Here is a 16,096-nt window from a genome sequence, read left to right as displayed (position 1 = left end):
ACAATCAAACACAACTGAATAAATTAAACAAAAAATGTTCAGAATATTGTTGCAAAATAGCAACCCAAGACCTGAAAATGATTGGCAAGGAGAGAAATTTGAGGAAAAAAAATAAAACAGCAACCCAAGAAGGCACATAGAGATTTATGTGCTTCAGCTTATAACCTACAGGCTACATAAGGGTGATGGAGGAGTAGAAATCCACTATAAAAACGACAATAAAATCTTTAAAGTTGAGCACTCCCAAAAGAAAAAAAAACTCTAGACCCCAAAACACCCAAGTTCTATTTCTCAAACTTGTTCTAGTTTTACACACAAGTCAAAAGATACATAGAAGAGAACCTCAACTATTTAACATATGTTCGAGGACCATAAGCTGAAAGTGGGTCTTGGGCCCAAGCCCTCCATATCCACCATAGGCCTCAATGAAAATTATCTTTCAGATTTTTCTCCACAAATGCGGGTTGGGTCATGGAGATGGAATGAACAAAACACAACTCAGCAAACATTTATATCATTAATAAAATGAATTAAAAAAAAACCTTTGATATTGTTGTGTATATGTCATTAACAAATTACAACGTTTGTTAGCCAATGTGAATGTTTTTATTTTTTAAAACAAAAAAAAAATGCCATGTAAGCAAATATTCAATGTAAATATTTGAAAAATATTTTTTTGGGTTTCTCATGGTGCCATATGTCACTACCGGGTTGGTTCAACTCAAATACACAATTGGACCCAAACAACAAATTGGATGTGTGTGTGTGAGAGAGAGAGTTGAATATCTTAAGATATTCATATATTAGAGATTTTAACTCTTTTAAAATTACATCTATATACTATATCAGTCATTTATTTATCAATTATCATACAGATTTGGATAATAAAACCACCATAGGAAAAGTGCCACCTTAGCACTGGATCGCTGGTCCATCTCCTTCCAGAACCTGTTAATTTCACCAGTGAAGCGTAAGAAACGTCACTACATCAGCTAATTTCCTCAAAAAATTATAAAAAAAAAACACGGATATTATTATGTAACCTCCACTGTAAAAATTTTCAATCATATCCATTACGAAGTTACGATTAAAGAAATCACAAATTCACAATTTGTAATAATAATTGATAACGATTATACTTCCTAGTCGCAAATAAACCCTCTTCAGCTTGTCGCCTAAAAATTGTACGTACACTTTAGGTTTACAAGTATGGGAAGATATTGTCAAGGCATTTTTTTCTTTTTAAAAATGCCACAAAAAATACTTTCTTGTATTATCTTTTTTTTTTAAATAAGGATATGCTTCATTTGATAAAAAATAATAGAGAAATAAAAAATTGAGGGAAAAATCTTATGAAGAGAAATAAAAAGTTGGGGGAAAATTCTTAATTAGTTTTTTGTTTCTCCCTTTTTTTTTCCTATCAAACCGAACACTGAATTTGTATTATGTAGAGTGCAATACCTTCTAATTTGTATTATTTAGTATGTATTTGTACTATATATATATATATATATATATTTGCACTCCTTTCAAACTGAGCCTTTGAAAAAAAGTACAAATACAAATTTATAGAGTACAAAACCCTGTATTTTATATTATTTTGTATATATTCATACAGTTGCACTCCATCCAAACTGAGCCTCAAGCACAATATTGATGATTGAGAGCTCTCACCTTTGGGGTGAAATTGAACCCTACTTGGATCTCACCACTTCGTGTCCCATCAGCACCAACAACACTGAACGTGCAAGGTTTCATGGAGGTCTTTCCCTTTTCCATGCCTAATGCCACCACATCTTTCACATCAATTCTGCACGGAGAGTAAAATTGTCACAAGGATCCCTGCACCCTAGCCGTGCAACTCGAGTTGTCCAAATTGAACAACTTTTGGACTGTACTGGGCTCAAGCTAGGGTTTGGGCCCATTCAAAATTCAACGTAACAGAGGCTCAATCCAACCCCACCATTTGCCAATTAATATATTTGTACAAGCTAATCAACAATTCAAATTTCATGATGTTATAGAATGTTATGTTTACTGTTGCTGCAGATAAAAATGTAAAAAGAAAGGATTTATTTCTTACGTGGCTTGTCCAATAAAATCATCACGGGAGAACCTATCTTTGTCCAGGATTTTAAGGGTGAGCTTGTATTCATCATCTATGTCTGGATACTGCACCCAAAGACTAAACTTTTCATTCCATACAGGATTTGCGCCTTGACCTGCATACCAAATCAGTTATGGTACAATAAGCCAATATTCACATTGACACTAAAGTGCTCACATATATGTACAACTGCCACATCTACACAAGTCAGCAATATATAAATATATATATATATATATATATATTTTATAATTCTTAATTTTTTAAATATCAAATAAAAAATATTTTTATATATAATTTTTTATTTTTATAAAATATTTTTTCTCAAAATCGAACTCGAGCCTCATACTATTCGGCTCGACTTGGCTCAAATCCACCCCTAGGTCTACCTGATGAAAAGCTTCACAATTGGAAAAAAAGCAATGGCATTTTACATCTACATCTAATTCTATACTACTTGTCAGTTCATTCCATTCCTTTAAGTCCCATATTTAAGGTATTAGCCCCATTCTCTCTCATTGAACTTTTGGATCCTATAATCAAGGTATTCTTATTTCTAAACATTAAATTCCATTAATCAAAACATAGGTTAAAAAACCAATTTGGAAATGAAACTAGCTTTTTAGGTTGTGGATAAATAGTTCAACAATTTGGGTGAGAATAACTCCCCAAAGCTTTTAGATTTTATTATTTTTTTATTAAAGTACCCCTCATTTTAAATTTGGTTTCTCTCTATTGTGAGAGAAGTTGTAATTTGAATACTAATGTTCAATTTATTTTATTTCCTATCATTAAGTTTCATATTTAAGGTATTAACCCCATTCTATCTCATTGAATCCTATATTTAAGACATTTTGTTTCTCATCATTAAATTCTACTAACCAATTACATGAATAATAACAAAACCAATTTTTTAGATGGCAGCGACTAGCTCAACCATTTAAGTCAAACAAGTGAATAATTAAATACCAAAAATATAAAAATAGATAAGAATACCAAAAACAAATAAACTGATCAACATTAAATTCCACTATGGAAAAGTGACAAAAAAGTACAAAACAATAAGATGTTTTTGGTGGTCCTTTCTCCCTTCTATAGTGGACCTTGATACTCCATATATACCTGGAATTGGTGGCAATACAGAGCCAAAACCCATACACGTCCATTTTCTTTAGACAAAAAAAAAAAAAGAGTTCCCAGCTCCACCCACTCTGGGCTTGCTGGTTCCCTATGAGTGGTGGTATCTAGTTAGCATTGCTGAATCCTTGGATCCCCAATAATAATATAACTTTTAAGGTAACTAAAAACTGCCATATAAATACAAATTACAAATGGTTTGGATTTACACGCTCAAAGATGCATTATGGGTGGTGGTATCTAGTAAAATAGTAAAATACAAATTACTATTATACTCAACCATGATACCGTGTCAAGCACATGAAACTTTAAAACAGATAAACAGCTAAAGTTTTCTCGATAATCAGCAAATCCTGAAATCTGCTAATAAAATGCCATCAATAGATAGATAGTGTTTACATGGAACCCGTTTTGGGACCAATTTTCAGAAAAAAAAAAAAAAAAAAAAAACGTTCACGTTTATTAAACCCGTTTTTCACAAATAAACACCTTCATATGTTTGGTAGTGATTTCTATCACCGTTTTTCATGTATATGCACACATTACTCCGTATAATGAATACATGTAAATGCCACATCATATAGCCATTAGTTCGCCGATTTTGACGTTTCATGCAACGGGAGAGATGCGATTTACAATGCATGCCTATTTTTCACCGTTTTTTCAAAAATCGCCTGAGCCAAACGATCATATAAACAGTGAGAGGTGAAATCGCCAATGTAAATCCGACGTGACACCGTTTTTCAGAAAAACGCCCACAATACCAAACTGTAACCGGTTCAGTTGACCACACACACAAATTCCCTTGTATTGGAAATGGGAGGCTGAAGTTTTTTCATAACATATGATTCTCACGGGCGAGTATAGGTATAACAATAATGTTTCCTACCGCAATAAAAGAGGGGAATGAAAAGATAAAAAGCAAGTTTAATAAAATAAAAATAAAATTTTTAGTTGATAAAAGGGTATTCCATATTTATAAACATGGCAAAACTGAGATACTATTATTAGTGACATTTTAGTAAAATAATCTCTTCTCTTTATTGGTTTAATCACTTTCATTAACAAACCCTTCCTAATTTCATAGTGAAAGGGAGAAACAAGGGGAGATCTTAATGTTTAACCGAAACCTCATGGGAGCTATAAATAATTTCCCCAAATTTTAATTATACCCTCGAGATTAATTTCATATATGCCGCATTTTCTTGCGATACACCTATACTATGAACACAGATGGCAGTTTGTTGATTGCCAACGTGTCTAGGTATGACAACAAAGTTAACGTGGCATTATCAACAGCATGATAATTGTCCATTTTGTCCTACAACTAGAGTTCCTTCTTTATTCTTGTCTTTTTCTAATTTGTCCAATTCTTGGTGTTTTCCTCTCACAGCATCTTTTTCTTCCCCCAGTTATTCACGCAATCTACCCTCCTCTCTCTCTCTCTCTCTCGAACCTCACGGAGTAGAGGCGGTCGCCGGAAAAGGAATCGTCAAGCAACCAGGCAAAATTCCTTTTTCTTATTTTCAGTGTTCAATTCCACGATGTGTTAACTTTAAAAAAGGGGGCGTTACGTGTAGCATGACGACATACAAGGATTTAACTTTGCACTAACCTCGACCTACGCTGCTCTTCAGCTTCTGGTTCTTGAACTGAATATTAACGTAGGGATCCATGTCGCCTGCAAATAGTTAATTTTACAAATTTAAGAAAAAAAATTATTATACAGGAAAATCAAAAAATAACTGATCGTAACTTGACGCGAGGAAATATAGATTATACCCAGTAAGTCCTTGTCATCTCCCAAGTTTGTTGCATCGACGAGCAGCAGTTCCAATATTCCACCGGCCGGCATCTCTCTCTCTCTGCGTGTGTTATCAGCGTATGTCTGCTTCCTCAAAGTGTACACTATAAACGCCTGGCCTGTGTTATTTGGTCGAGGGCATATATGTCAAGTAAATTCGACTTCAAATATTCAGAATAAAATGCTTGGTTCGGCGTGAATAGCACGCGATGTCCGGTTTGTGCCATCAAATTGCCACGTGTTAAGATTTACCCACCGCCTTCCTTTTTCTAATTAAGAAAACCCATGGGCTGGTGAGAAACCAGAAAAGATTTACCATGGGCGCAGGCGACCCCGACGAAACGATAAGACGCCACGACGCCGGTGTTTTAAACCAACAGCAGTTGATGTGATTTTTACTTTTTTATTTTCCTTGAAAACATTGGCGTATTCGCATTTTATTGAGGCTCTGAATTATCATCTGACGATCTATGCATATTATTTTTCCTTCGATTGTCCAATAAATTTGAAGGCTTTCGTAGGTTAGGTCTACCTTGGGAGTTGGGCTGAAATTAAGCAAGAAACACAATTTGAAGGGCCAGATTTTGCATTTTGGCATATCGAGAATCACACTGTGGAAAGGAAGATGCTTGACTTGAAACCCTCCTCACCAACAATCAAAAGTGTTTAAAAAACAGAAACAGAGCAAGAAAATGCAAAAAAATAAAAAAGTAGAGGTTCATGCTAGATTTTTTCTTCACAGTTCACACAATCGACGTATAATGGTTCAAGTCCTAGATTGTCTATGATGGGCGTTTCTTTAATAATTAGAACAATAATTTCTTGATTTTTTTTTCATAAATGAGCGTTTTTCTTAGTGTTAATAGCATATAAGAGTAACTTTTGGGTTTAATATTAATAAAGGTAATATATTTAAAAAAATTAAAAATATGTTAACTTTTTAAAAATAATATCAATAAAAGGCAAAAACACTATTTATCTTCTTCTTGCCATTTGTTTATCAGAGCTGCCGCTCGCCACCGCCTTTGCCCACCTCTACCTCCGCCTCCGGCAACATTGTCGGAGGTGGCGGCGGCGGCACTAGTGGTCATTCCTCTTACCCGTCACTGCCACCACCTTGGTCTCCACCCATCTTCAGCAACGTTGCCAAAGGCGGAGATAAAGGTGGGTGGAGGTGGCAGCGTTGGACAAAGAAACCACCAGCGCTGCCACCGCCACCTCTGCCTCCGGCTACCTCCGACAATATTGTCGGAGGCAGAAGCGGCGGCGGGCGAACAGTCGCTCTGATGAACAAATGGGAAGAAGAAGATGAACAGTATTTTTATCCTTTATTGATATTATTTTTAAAAAGTTAACCTTTTTTTGAAATATATTACTTTTATTGATATTAAACCCCAATAATTATCCTTATATGCTACAAACCCTTTTTCTTATTTTGTCATGGCTCAGCGAATAATGATAACCGATAATTCACTCTTGACCGTAAAATGTTGGAATGAAGTCATTTCATTCGGGAAGGAAGGATAAAAAATAACTCAATTATCTCAAAATTTTGTTAATTACAAGTAGCATAAAGACTGTTCAAAAATCAAAAGTATTTCTAAGATTCAACTTGCCTTTCTCAATACGTCAAGCTGACTAATTAAAACAGTCTTTTTGCTACTGAACTTCGTATAATAAGGTGCTTAATTAATGGTATATGCTCTTTGCGAATCGTATATATATATATAAAGGTGGTCACCCCTTCACTTGGTTAGAATTAATGAATTGCTTCTATACATTACATATGAATATATTTAAGGGTGTTAATGGACTGGTTTTGGAATGAATCATGTTCAGTTCAAAATCAATTTGGATGGATTGGACTGACCAACACGATATATTAGATTAGATTAATCTGATCCAAAATATTTATTAAATTGGATTGGACCTGGTCCGTCTTAACAAAATTATATTGGATTGGGTTGGATTAAGCCAATATCTGATCCATTGATATAAGATAAGAATATATATGTCAATGGACCGGATTTGGGTTAAAATCCATCTAAATCAAAATGACTTTGAACAAAGTGGACGGTCTAGACATTGAATTAGACCGATCCAAATTGATGCAAAACATTCATTGATTTGGATTGGACCTGACCCATTTATAATAAACTCACAATAGGCTGAATCGGATTGGATCAAATCCAGTCCAATTGACACCCCTAAATATATTGAGTCCAATAAACAAAAAGGTGATTGTGGTTCTCTGTGATTTATAAGATTCAATTTATTTTTAAGGATTCTATATTCTTGAAGACCATAAGTAATATTATCATTTGGATAACCCAAACAAATACAAAAAACCGAGATCATGCAGTAAAATTCTTTGCACTAAGATGATCCATGGGTTCCACCTTGTCATCAGTACTGTTATTGATCTTAATTACCTATAGGTAATATTATCATTTGGATAATCCAAACAAATAAAAAAAAACCGAGATCATGCAGTAAAATTCTTTGCACTAAGATGACCCATGGGTTCCACCTTGTCATCAGTACTGTCATATTGATCTTAATTACCTATAAGTAATATTATCATTTAGATAACCCAAACAAATAAAAAAAAAAACCGAGATCATGCAGTAAAATTCTTTGCACTAAGATGAACCATGGGTTCCACCTTGTCATCAGTACTGTCATATTGATCTTAATTACCTATATCGTGTCATTTCAAGGGTTCCACCATGTCGATCTTTAGGGAGAAATTTGAGAGAGTTGCAATAAAATAATTGATTGTCTACTACATTTTCTCAAAGAAGAGAAAAATAATAAAGGGGGAAATGAGCATAGGGTATAAAAGCTAAAGTTTTGGCGTATTTGTATTCACGCTATGACATATAGCGAATATTAGGCTATAAGATCACCACATTTTTATTAATAAGTGTACAAGTGTTATGACATATAACATCAATCACTTTTATTATTGGACAAAAACATTATTCACTTATATTTTCATATACTATGCTTAATAAGGCAATAAGTCGATATGTATACATAGTTATAGTTATGCGCCCCAAGCTCTAGATCCCGGTCCACATTCCAGCATCTGTCATTTCCAACCATCAACAGCAATTACATCATCAAACCGTAATTTTAATGCACTTAATACATTTTTCTTACATTAATTTTTGGGTTCACATGAATTCAATAATTCTATCGACACGACACCAAGCTTTAAAATATCGTTATGTCGTTAATGACATATGGGCATTTTGATATTTATTTATTTTTTTAAAAAACTGGTTCAAGGGAACAGTCTAGGATTCCTTCATCCCTTGAATCGATCAGACCTTTGATACATCCACTATAAGAACGTATCAAAAGGGTTCCGAAACGGTACGGGCCAATACATAACGATACTTTGAACCTTACATGACACTATAGCTGTTCATTGGCAATATTTCTTCATAAGTGATAGTATGCATTACAATTACAACACTCCTCTTACCTGGCATGTTTTGGGGTCATTAACAATATTGCATTTATCGTGGTTACCATCTTCTATATATATATGAGGATTCAAACTAATTAATTAAATGGAGTTCTTCAATTAATAAAATCCCTTCACCACCTATGATTGTCTGAATTCAAATTTCATCCAGTTAAGGATAATTTGAATTAATTAAAATCATTTTTAATTGGATGAAATAGGAATCCCACCCTTATCGGTTTTATATTAGTAAATCTGGTTTGATTATTGTAGTTTCATAAAAAACTGTTTAGGTTAAAGTTGCATACAAGTTATTTTTATTTCAGTTTGTTCATGGTATACACTATCAAAATCATTTTTAATTCATTGTGTTATTGGTATATAATATTTTGATAATTTCAATTTTACTTTTGTTATTCAATTATTGCATTCCAGATATAATTGAACCAAATTTGGATTTACCTATACCCAAAACAATTCAATCCATTTGAAACCTATTAACTATTTTTTTCTCTTTTCTTATTTTTGGCATTTATTTGAACCCTTAAAGGGCATTCTACAACACGATGATATGTTTTATTTTTGTAAACAAAAACTACCTACCACATGGTTGGTTTTGTTCTCGAAAGCAAAAATAATACAATTTTTTTATGTAATAATTGTTTTTATTTTCAAAAACAAAACCAACCATTTTGTGTATAATACATTGATATATTTTATATTTTTTTCTGCTGACACGGAAATTGCTTTTGTTTTTATAAACAAAACATTTTGCGGAACACGTAGTGGCAGTTGTGGACTCAGCGTTCATACCTTTGGTTTAAAAGTAAACCCCACTTGGATCTCTCCACTTCGAGTCCCATTGGCTCCAACGACACTGTACCTGCAAGGTCCCACGGTGGCCATTCCCTTCTCCACTCCTAACGCCACCAAGTCTCTTACATCAATCCTGCATCAACAATTGAAGTTGTAAATGCACCAAAAAGAAGCTTTTTTTTTTCACCAAATGATAATTATGGTTGTTTTTGCTTTCGGTATAAATATTTATTGATGTAAAAGTATATTGATAGAGTTCAACACCGATCAGTTTAACTTTGCAAAAATATAATTATCGATGTAAATATTTATATTGATTTAATCAATATTACATTTATATCAATGTAAAATTCAACCGTAAGTAAAATTTACATTGATTTTTTTATATAAAACTACATTTCATCCAAACGCTAATTATAATAATCACTTTGTATTCGTAATTAATTAAAAGGAAATCGTTTCATTCTTACATGGTTTGTCCAACAGAGTCATCGCGGGAGAATTTGTCTTTGTCCATGACTCGAATGGTGAGAATGTATTGATCATCTTCCTCTGGGTACTGCACCCAGTGACTGAATTTCTCGTTCCATACAGGGTTGGCACCTTGACCTGCATATTCCATGCAAACCACAATTTAATTATTCTATATTCCATGAAAAGTTTTGTTTCTGATCCCATGCAATTAAAACCCTCGAATCTTTTTTTTCCCTTCTAAGTCCATTTCACGTTATACATCAATCTAGAATATTCTATATTCTTTGCTTTTTCCATACAATTAATGATGAGGGCAGATTTGGCCCTCCAGTGAAGTTGCGACACGTGGCACCTCGTGACAATTAGGCAAGCCCCCAGGCAACAACTTACCAAGTTGGTCCCCCCCGGGCACCGGTCTGGCTAGCCTGGCGCGACCTGGCGCGGCCTGCACGCGACCTGCGCGCGGCCGACCTGGCAACCTGGCCCGGACACCGATCCGCCGACTGACACAGGCGCCGACCTGGCGATCTGGCCCGGACACAGGCGCCGACCTGACAACATGACCCGGACACAGGCGCCGACCTGATGACCTGACCCTGACACAGGCGCCGACCTGGCAACCTGGCCCGGACACCGACCCGCCAACTGACACAGGCGCCGACCGGGCCACCTAGCCCGGACACCGACCCGCCAACAAACACAGGCGCCGGCCTGGCAACCTGGCCCGGACACCGACCCGTCGACTGACAGGCGCCGACCTGACAACCTCGAGGAGTTCATCACCGTACCCCGGTTCTGACGGGATATGACGTCTTACCATTTGAAGGCTTTTTACCCACCTAACCCGCGAGGGCACCACTATATAAGGACTCCGACCCCCAAAGCCGGGGGGAGGAGAAAAAAGAGTATGGGAGGAGAAAAAAGAGTATGGTAACCCCCGCTCTCTAGCTCCCTCATTTCTCTCCAAGCCCTCTGTAATCAGAATGCTAATTTAGGCATCGGAGAGTCCCCGCCGGGAAAATACCCCCGGGTCCTCTGATTCAGTTCCCACAGGTCCCTCAGCTCTCGCCGTCTACAAAGGAGAGAAAATCACCTCACGCAGGGGGTAGTCGGATAGCGCTACACCAGGGAGCTCCACCATCCTCTGAGTTGCAGACCGCCTAGGAGCAAGTCAAGTGACGAGTTCGCCATCAGGGAACACTACCAGGTAGTTCGCCACCAGGTAGCACTGCCGGGCAGTTCGCCACCAGGCAGTTCGCCATCAGGCAGTTCGTCACCAGGCAGTTCGCCATCAGACAGTTCGCCACTAGGGAGCACTGCCGGGTAGTTCGCCACCAGGCAGTTCGCCATAAGGCAGTTCGTCATCAGGCAGTTCGTCACCAGGCAGTTCGCCACCAGGCAGTTCGCCATCAGGCAGTTCGCCACCGGGCAATTCGCCACCAGGAAGCATCACCAGGCAGTTCGCCACCAAGTAGCTCATCACCAAGGCACGTCACCACCAGGTCAAACACGAGGTACTTAGCCAAAAAATTTTACACATCCCAAAAAATGGTACGTGACCAAAAACGGTTACATCAATTACAATCCTGTTTTCTTAGAGCAATTATTAATTAAAGAAAAGGGAATACAGGCAACGATAAATTATTCTCAAATCTTCGGGTGTTCTCCACAAATATTTAGCCCGAGTTTACTTACCAACTTCTATTCAGGGATGTTTGTTGATCATGAAAGAGATAGAATGAAGAAATAGATGTTTTATAAAAATACCTTAATAATATAAAGCACTATTTTCATATTATTTTGAAATTGACATTTTCTTTTTTCTTTTTTTACTTTTTTAACATGTTTTCAACTTTTTATTCCCATCTTGATGTTATGACCAATTAAAAAGAACTTATTCCTTTAAAAAGTGTAATTGAGGCTCCATTTTATAATTTCCTACTCTGGCCAAATCAATTTTATTTGTGATAAGTACAAACATGAACCCAAGATTAAAATCTATTTTATTATATTAGGAAAATTGTCTAAAACTTACCACGAGTTTTAAGCATTTCTCTTAAACTCACCACGAGTTTTCAAAATGTCTAAAACTCACTATGTCACTAACTTGATGTTAAAGAGACTAACGGGTGTTAATGTATTACCATTTACGTTTATAGAAAAATGTAAAATATATACAAAATAAATTAGTGGGTGTTAATATATTACCATTTTAATGTTTAGACATAAAAAAGGAAAGAATTAAAAAAAAATCAAATATAAAATACATAAAAATATAGAAATTGCAAAAAATATAAAAAATTAAAGAAATTGCAAACAAAATAAAAAATTATTTTTAAATCATAGAAACTATAAAAATTGAAAAAAAAAATTGTAAAAAAAAACAAAAAATTATAGAAAAACACAGAAATTGTAAATAAATAACAACAATACAGGAAAATTTATAGATTGTAGAAAATAGAAAAATGTAAAAAAAATAGAAATTCTAAAAAAACACTAAAAATGCAAAAAACAAAAAAGAAAATTGAAAACTGAAAAAGACCATTTTCCTTTAACTCACCATTTAAGGGTAATTTGATCATGAAAATTGTTATTTACGCTGACATGAACACCTCTGTTAAGAAGCATTAATGGTACACTAATGAAAGGTGAATTTTAAAAAATAAAATTTTTTTAACATAGTAAATTTTAGATATTTTAAAAAATTATAATGAATTTAAAAGAAATGTTAAACAATTTTCATTTATATTATATTGACCAGCTTTGAGTGTAAAAAACTTTACTCTTATCTTGAATAAGAAGTATATTAGGTAAGTCGAATAAAAGAATTATTATTTGACCAAAATTCCGTGGGAACCAAAGCTCAAGAGTAATGTACCTAATAGAAACAAAATGGAGGGAATTATTTAAAACAAATTAATTAATTCGGACGCCCTTTCTAGAATGTTGCCCGAAGGACCTACCGGTGGGGATTAATTCAGCCCATGCATTGTCTGAAGGCACTACCATATGGTTGTTGTACGATGAACTTTGTATCTTTAATTTACTTCCTTTTTTTTTTTCTTTTTCATCCTAAAGTTTACAAAAAGAAGCAAATGAACCCCAAAAATAAGACGGACAAGATTGATGCTAATCATCTTCCAGAATAATGTGCCAATAATAAATATTCCGTAGACCAGATATGAGGACTACTCTGTGGTCCCTAGTATGCTGCTATATGAGACATTAGTTTGTGGCCCATGTAATCAACTTGAAAGCCCACTAACATCGAAATATTCGATAGCATCTGGACACCTGGATCGATTATAACCACAACCCTTGCTGAGGTCGTAGTGGTATCCCATACCATGTTGTCTTTGTCTTTAAGCTTTTCTTGATTCTACCGTCTCTATCTTTCTTTGGCGATGAAGGAAGAATTGATTCTACCTCTTTTTCGGTTTTCACGCAATGGTTTAAGTTCTCTCTCTGTGGAAGAAGGTGGCAAGGCATTTCATATTAATTTGCCCGGATTCAAGGCATGGTGTTCAAACTTTGAACCTAATCACTGTGGTTTTCAAATCTGGATCGGACCGGATGGTCAGACCAGAAAAATTGAGATTCGGTTAGGTGATTGGTTTTGGTTTTTTTCAAAATCGGAAATTTGCTAAAAACCGTTGATTTTGGTCAATTAATCGTTAATTCGGGTGATTAATTGTTCAAATAGTTTTGACTATTTTCTCGACCATTCAACCTAATAACCGGACCCTGACCAATTTAATCTCCGGATCATTTTTAAAAACCATGCTAATCACATATTCACAATTCGATCCAAAGATTTGAGACTCATTAGGAATCGGATCCTATTTTCTATTGTAGACATTCCCTCAATATTTCAGCAAACTGCTTATAAGACAATCAATTCCTCTTTTTTGTTTTAAATTTATTAGTAAGAAGGGACGTGGCCCTTTCTTACTCACTTTCTCTACCCGCACCATCTTTTCTTACTCACTTTCTCTACCCTCACTCTATCCATAATGTGGGTAGAAAGTAGTGCGCAGAAAATTCGGTTTGCCCGGCCCGAAATATCACATATACAAACACGATAAAGTTTGCCACTTGCCACCCTAAATTATTTATCCCACTACCATGTCTATGACCTAGTTTGGCCCGTCAATCTGCAGCAAAGTTAAGTTAGCTGAAAACATGAAAATAAATTACATCCAGAAAATTTACTGCAAATTTCATGGCACTCTTCTATAATCAATAATTGTTCTGACGCTCCATGGAGGAGGACACTTTGAACTTTTTTTCTTCTTTTATATTATGTATATATGTACCTAATTAGGCTTAAATCATTTTATTGTTTTGAACAGGATTTTGTCAATAAACTGCGGCAATTCATACTAGTTGTTAGGCGAATTAATGTGCAAATTAGCTGGTTGGTTAGGTCTCCTATTGGTTGTCGCCCATACTTGTAATTAAATCCCGCCTACACCATTTTGGGGGGTTATGGTGATCCCCCCTCGGGGCTAGCTGTTTGGCCCTATATGTAGAGAGAGAGAACTCTCTATCATACCTACCCCAGACCCAACATTATGACCCAAAATTGATCGAACTTTAAGACAATATGTAAATAATAAGAATATAGGTAGTCAATTTTACAAACAGTAGGGATAGTTTAAGAGATTTATCCTTATCTATAATAAGATTTGGATCAGACTCATCAAGTAAAAGCCAAGCCAAACCAAACCATTAACAGTACCGTTCACATGTCTCCAATCACACAATCTAGCTAGCAAAGCAGTGGTGGGTTGCCTTGAACATGAAATATAAGTATACTATACATCATTTTGTAGCCTAAAAGATGCATACTATATACCCTCGATCTATTGGTTTTATTTATTGATTCACTTGGGCACATGTAAATTAACCAACAGTTTCCATGAAAATAACACTATATTATGAATATGATGGTTCTCAAAGCAAATGGTTTTCAGAAAACAAGTAACTAGCTACTACTTGAAGGAATTAATACATTCAAATCAATTTTCTGAAAAGAGTGCCGGGCCTTTTGATTCAAATCTCAAGTTACCATATATTTGTTTCAGGTGTCAACCGGTATGCTTTGCAAGTCACAGACAAACATCAGAGAACTTAATTTGAATACCATTTCCTAAGAAAATCATCCGTTTTCTCTTACCTCGAGCGACGTTACTCCTCAGCTTTTGGTTTTTGTATTCAAAATAAACGTAGGGATCCATCTCACCTGTAAATATTTTAAAAGTTTTTGAAAGGTTATGAAGGAAAGTAAAAATAAATAAAAAGATAACATATATAAAACGCCTTTCTGATTGCAGCTACATAATAATAATAATAATAATAATAATAATAAAATAGAAAGTTAAGAAATTAAGGTTTTTAAATTGTTGGTAGTAGCGAAAGTCGATACTTTGGTCGAGGGAGAAAGAGGGAGTGAAATTACCCACGAAGTCTCTGTCGCCTCCCAAGTTCGTTGCATCGACGAGCAACAGTTCCAATATTCCACCGATCGGCATCTCCCTTGTTCTCTGATCTTCCCTCCTCTCCTCCTACTTGCTCTGTATTTGTGTTTCAGTCTAGTCTTGCATTGTTATATATATATATATAAAGTTCTTTTTGTTTGGGCAGTTATTGGATCGGTCACCCTTGAATTATATCTTCTTTGACATATAAGGCACGTAGATTCTTGTGAAAATTAATTAGGATATGTTTGATTTGATGGAAAATAAGAGAAAAACATATAAGCATGGTTTTTAAATTCAATATGGAGAACGAACTGGTCAGGGGTCCAGTTCCTGGGTCGAATGGTTCAAACAGTTAATTGCCCAGGTCAGTGGTTTACTGATCAAAATCAACGATTTTTAGAAAAAATCCAGTTTTCTAGAAAAACGGAACCGGTCACCTGACCGGTTCCCAGTTTTCCAATCTGACCGTCTGGTCCGGTCCAGTTTTGAAAACCATGCATATAAGAGAAAAACATAAAGTTGAGAGAAAGTTGTTAGTCTTTCCAATTCTTTCTTATTTTCTATTAAAACAAATACAGCTTAAGGGTAAGGACCAATGTTATAACCAAGGTTTTTAAAACCGACCCAGAGAATCCCGGGTCGAATGATCTGACCATTTGAACCAAATCGTCAGCCAGTTCTGACAAAAAAATTAATAATAATATAAAAATAATCAAAACCATTCAATGATTTAACCACCTGAATCAATGATTTGCTGACCAAATCAACGTCTTTTTGTAAATATCCGGTTTTGGGGCATA

General features: G+C 35.3%; 2 protein-coding genes across 2 annotated transcripts; both read right to left on the bottom strand.

Annotated features, from left to right (window-relative positions):
• Window positions 1-783: 783 nt before the first annotated feature.
• Window positions 784-5,200, bottom strand: LOC104597184 (elicitor-responsive protein 1-like). The gene is made up of 5 exons (XM_010258615.3): window positions 5,027-5,200; window positions 4,860-4,925; window positions 2,084-2,222; window positions 1,675-1,810; window positions 784-948 (listed from the first exon to the last, which is right to left on the bottom strand). Exons 1-5 carry the CDS (start codon window positions 5,097-5,099, stop codon window positions 913-915), a joined length of 450 nt encoding a protein of 149 aa, XP_010256917.1. The 5' UTR covers window positions 5,100-5,200; the 3' UTR covers window positions 784-912.
• Window positions 5,201-7,940: 2,740 nt separating this feature from the next.
• On the bottom strand, window positions 7,941-15,431 carry LOC104597185 (elicitor-responsive protein 1-like). Its single transcript, XM_010258616.3, has 5 exons — window positions 15,275-15,431; window positions 14,993-15,058; window positions 9,810-9,948; window positions 9,337-9,472; window positions 7,941-8,139 (listed from the first exon to the last, which is right to left on the bottom strand). The coding sequence occupies exons 1-5, from the start codon at window positions 15,345-15,347 to the stop codon at window positions 8,098-8,100; spliced, it is 456 nt and encodes a 151-aa protein (XP_010256918.1). The 5' UTR covers window positions 15,348-15,431; the 3' UTR covers window positions 7,941-8,097.
• Between the last annotated feature and the right edge of the window lie 665 nt (window positions 15,432-16,096).

Source organism: Nelumbo nucifera, chromosome 2 (genome assembly GCF_055504915.1).
Source record: "Nelumbo nucifera cultivar China Antique chromosome 2, China Antique-T2T, whole genome shotgun sequence".
In the NCBI taxonomy this organism is placed as follows: Eukaryota; Viridiplantae; Streptophyta; class Magnoliopsida; order Proteales; family Nelumbonaceae; genus Nelumbo; species Nelumbo nucifera.
The sequence above is the reverse complement of the archived record's forward strand: the minus strand, read 5'-3'. Positions and strand labels throughout refer to the sequence as shown.

Coding starts and splice junctions, on each gene's coding strand:
- LOC104597184 (XM_010258615.3), bottom strand. CDS start 5,099: ATGCCGGCCGGTGGAATATTGGAACTGCTGCTCGTCGATGCAACAAAC. Junction 2,223..4,859: donor GAAGAGCAGCGTAGGTCGAG/GTTAGTGCAAAG, acceptor TTTGGTATGCAG/GTCAAGGCGCAAATCCTGTA. Junction 1,811..2,083: donor GATTTTATTGGACAAGCCAC/GTAAGAAATAAA, acceptor CTCTCCGTGCAG/AATTGATGTGAAAGATGTGG.
- LOC104597185 (XM_010258616.3), bottom strand. CDS start 15,347: ATGCCGATCGGTGGAATATTGGAACTGTTGCTCGTCGATGCAACGAAC. Junction 15,059..15,274: donor AGGCGACAGAGACTTCGTGG/GTAATTTCACTC, acceptor AAATATTTACAG/GTGAGATGGATCCCTACGTT. Junction 9,949..14,992: donor GAGGAGTAACGTCGCTCGAG/GTAAGAGAAAAC, acceptor TGGAATATGCAG/GTCAAGGTGCCAACCCTGTA.